The sequence below is a fragment of the Propithecus coquereli genome, unplaced genomic scaffold (genome assembly GCF_000956105.1).
Source record: "Propithecus coquereli isolate 6110/MARCELLA unplaced genomic scaffold, Pcoq_1.0 Scaffold24, whole genome shotgun sequence".
In the NCBI taxonomy this organism is placed as follows: domain Eukaryota; kingdom Metazoa; phylum Chordata; class Mammalia; order Primates; family Indriidae; genus Propithecus; species Propithecus coquereli.
Window position 1 is genome coordinate 8249252 of NW_012147952.1, and position 3382 is coordinate 8252633.

Sequence of the window (3382 nt, forward strand, 5' to 3'; positions counted from 1 at the left end):
ATAGCCATAATTGCTCTAAAAAAATACTCCAAAACGATTAGTATTTGTGCAAGAAATTTATCAAAGAGCCAGAAACCTTATCATCTAATTTCTTTCTGTTTAAGAACTATTAATTAACATTGTTCCCAGATCTAGGCTAAACTCCCCTGCTGAAAGGAAGAAAGTAAATACAGTACTGCAGGGATAACTGGTTCATTTCCACGAACTGTGAGAAGCTTGAGCTTTTGTCAAACAGCAAATACTTGCTAAAAGAACTATTCCTAGTGTATTAGCAATTACATAAAAGCTTTTTACTTAACAGCATCCTCCTGGGATACTGCGCTGGAATGTGCAGCAGTTCTGAAAAAGGCACAGATTTGGCTGAGCTGTAAATATTAGGTGCACACAGGCGAAGCCATTGTGTAGCGGGGCGGGTGGGGTCCTGATTTCCAATGTTGATAGCAGGATTCTAATTTCGTTTGTTATTTATTTTTTCTACTACAATTACAGTTTTGTTAAGAAAAATAAAATATCGGTTGTGCTCTCATCTAGATTTCTAATTTTCAGCATCCACAGAAAAAAAAGAAAACCTCTCATTTACCCGAATCACCTTTCTGAAATCTCCAGAGCTGCAGGAAAAAAAAAGGCGAGCCCAACCCCCGCCCCGCCACCTGCTGAGAACCCTGCCCGCCCCTCCCAGGTCGCTGGGCTTGCCCAGTGCGCCCGCGGCCCTGAAATGAGTCGCCGCGGCACAATCGTGTCTGTTGGCAATTCTGGGTGGAGATGCTCCAAACCAACAAACCACAATACACAACCCCAGCTTGGACTTTGAACCGAGCCCTTTTGCCCAGGTTTGCTTTTTCCTCGTCTCGCTGGGATCCTCGCCACTACAACTCCCAGCTTTTCCCCAGCCTCCGGCTTCCCTCCCGCCACCTGCGCGCCTCCCGAATCAAAGCGCTTTGGGGAGGGGGCTGGAAGGCGCCCAGTCCACCCTCCACCTTAGGGAGAGACGGAAACTACAACTCCCATCACGCCCCGCAGCCGGCTCCCTCCTCCTCCCCCTCCTTCCCCTTCAGCCTGCGGCCGGGCGGCGCTGGGCTTTTATCTGCGGACCGGGCGGGAGGGAGCCACATCCCGGCGGTCTTCCCCGACGGCAGCGCTGTGCGCGGCAGCCGCACCTCTAAGCCGGGTTCACCTTTGCGTCCGCACCGCCCTGAGCCCGGGGACAAAGGGTCCGTTCCCGGCGCAGCGAGAGGATGGTCATCCGCGTATTCATCGCGTCTTCCTCGGGCTTCGTGGCGGTGAGCTCGGCGCGGTCCGGACACGGGTTGGGGTCGCAGGGCGCCGGGTGCCGGGACGCGGGTGCTGCGGGGGGCGCGGAGCGCTCGCCTCTGTGCGTCTCGGCGCGCAGCGTGTCCGCCGCTGGAGCCCGCGCCGGGCAGGTGATCCATCACACTTGGACAACAATGAAAAGGGCGGGGAGGAAAGGTGGGTGTGGGACCCCAGGCTCACTCACATGCCCACCCTGAGGAGAGCGAGACGGCGCGGCGGAAAATGGAGTCCGAGGGAAACCCCCAGCTCCTGTTGTGTGGCTGGGGAGATTGGGGAGCGGGTTGTATAAGAGCTTCGGGGGTCCCCCTCCTTTAGTTTAGTTCTTCCTGATTTGGGACCTTCAGCCTGGTTATGTTTTTGGTCGGGAGATTTTTCGGCCGCTTTGGTTTGCTAAACTAGTTCCTGAATGAAACAAGTTCAAGGGAATGGCTCTCCACCCTCCCTTCCCCGCCGCCAACTACATTTCTTTAGTTTTATACCTGCGCAAAGAGAACGGTGAACCAGGCTTGTCCTGTTGTGCCAGAGTTGCTAGTTTTTTGTCTCTTTTCTTGGTAGGGGGCCATAAATATTTTTACATCTTTATGTAAATAAGTGTATTCGCGTTTTCTTTCCACCTGTAATGCTGTGGTATATTTCATCTTGGGGATCTGCATATTGTAGTCTTTTTATTTTTAGCTATTCTGTTTGGTGAATGTTCTTGAAATTTTTTAGCAAGTTTTTTTTTTTTTTCATAAAAGAAGAGGAGAAGTTAAATAGCCAGAGATGTCAGACTTTATGGAAAAATTCAGTAGTGTATTTGACAGCCCAGTCAACAGGACATGTAGCACATGTGTTTTACATGATTGTTGAAACTTGGTTTTCTTAGCTAAGAGTTAAACTATAGATTTAAGAGTCTTCTTGGTGAGATACATAATCGAATTTTTCAAAAAGTGCACTGTAGATTGCTTGAAGTTTGGGCTGGCCAATTGCCTGCCCAGTAGTTCAAACAGATTGTCTGAAAATTGGTTTCTTAAGTGGGTGGGGTGGAGGATGGAATAAAATATTGCCTGAAAATCCTTTTAAACCACTAAAGCTTTTTATTTCAAAAGAAACCAACACTATAATACAAAGACCCCTGCCTCCGTGCCCCCACCCCCCCCATTTAAGGCTAGGAGCAATAGATGGGAAACTCCAACTTATCTTTATGTACAGACATGTTCTGGTCCTCAGACTTCTGACAATTTCTGGTGTTTCTAGTTATTTGGGTTGCTTAGTCATCCCTGCCTTTTACAGATTTCCCCATTGAAGCTGCACTTCAAGTGTTTGGAAACCAGTATTGTTTTAATAGATTTATTCAAATGCTCTCTCCTTACTAAGAATGCTACAAAGTGCTTGGTTCATCACCAACTTGCATGCTTCAATAATTGTTCCAATAGCATTTTATTGATTGCACAAGGGATGCTTTGTAGTATTAAGCCTAGGCCATGTTTGGCAAGTCAAAGACAAAGTCAGAATAATTACTTGGTTTTTCCTGTCAGTAGGTGGTATATCAAGATAGTTCTGGAATCCCACATTTCTGTTTACTTAGTTCCATTAACAAATATTTCTTGTCTGTCTGCTATGTGGCTTTTTAATTTTAAGATTTGTTGTTGTGTGTTTTGCACATGGAGCTAAAATGAAGAGAGTTAGTTTTCGTGTGGGTCCTGACTGGCAGTGTAAGCTTGGATAAGGTGCTCCTTCTCTGCCTGAGTTTCTTTTCTGTAAATGAAGGATTTTGATAACTAACTCAGAATTGCACTTGAGTTTTACAAATGTTTTGACTTCATCAGTTGAGTAAATGTGGATGAATCCTCATAACAGCTTCTTTTGCTTGGATGATATACCTATTAGTCTCAGAGTGAATTTATTCTTTTCATTGGGCATTTTACTGTGATGGCTTAGGTCCCTTTAATGCCCTACCTGGAAGCATGTGTTCTGATGTGGTTTCATTTGAGCTAGAAGACATACTCAGCTACCGCATACTTACAGTCCATAAACACTAATTATCTATTTTAATGGTCTGCTGTTTGAAGACCCAGTCTTTTCAGTTCTT

General features: G+C 46.3%; 1 protein-coding gene across 1 annotated transcript in view; it reads left to right on the forward strand.

The window, feature by feature from the left end:
* The first annotated feature begins 1031 nt into the window (after positions 1-1031).
* SH3BGRL2 (SH3 domain binding glutamate-rich protein like 2) overlaps positions 1032-3382 on the forward strand; it is a 66100-nt gene continuing 63749 nt past the window's right edge. Inside the window, exon 1 of the mRNA XM_012646085.1 lies at positions 1032-1280. Coding sequence (XP_012501539.1) covers positions 1236-1280 — 45 coding nt within the window. The 5' untranslated portion in view covers positions 1032-1235. The remainder of the gene's footprint in view (positions 1281-3382) is intronic.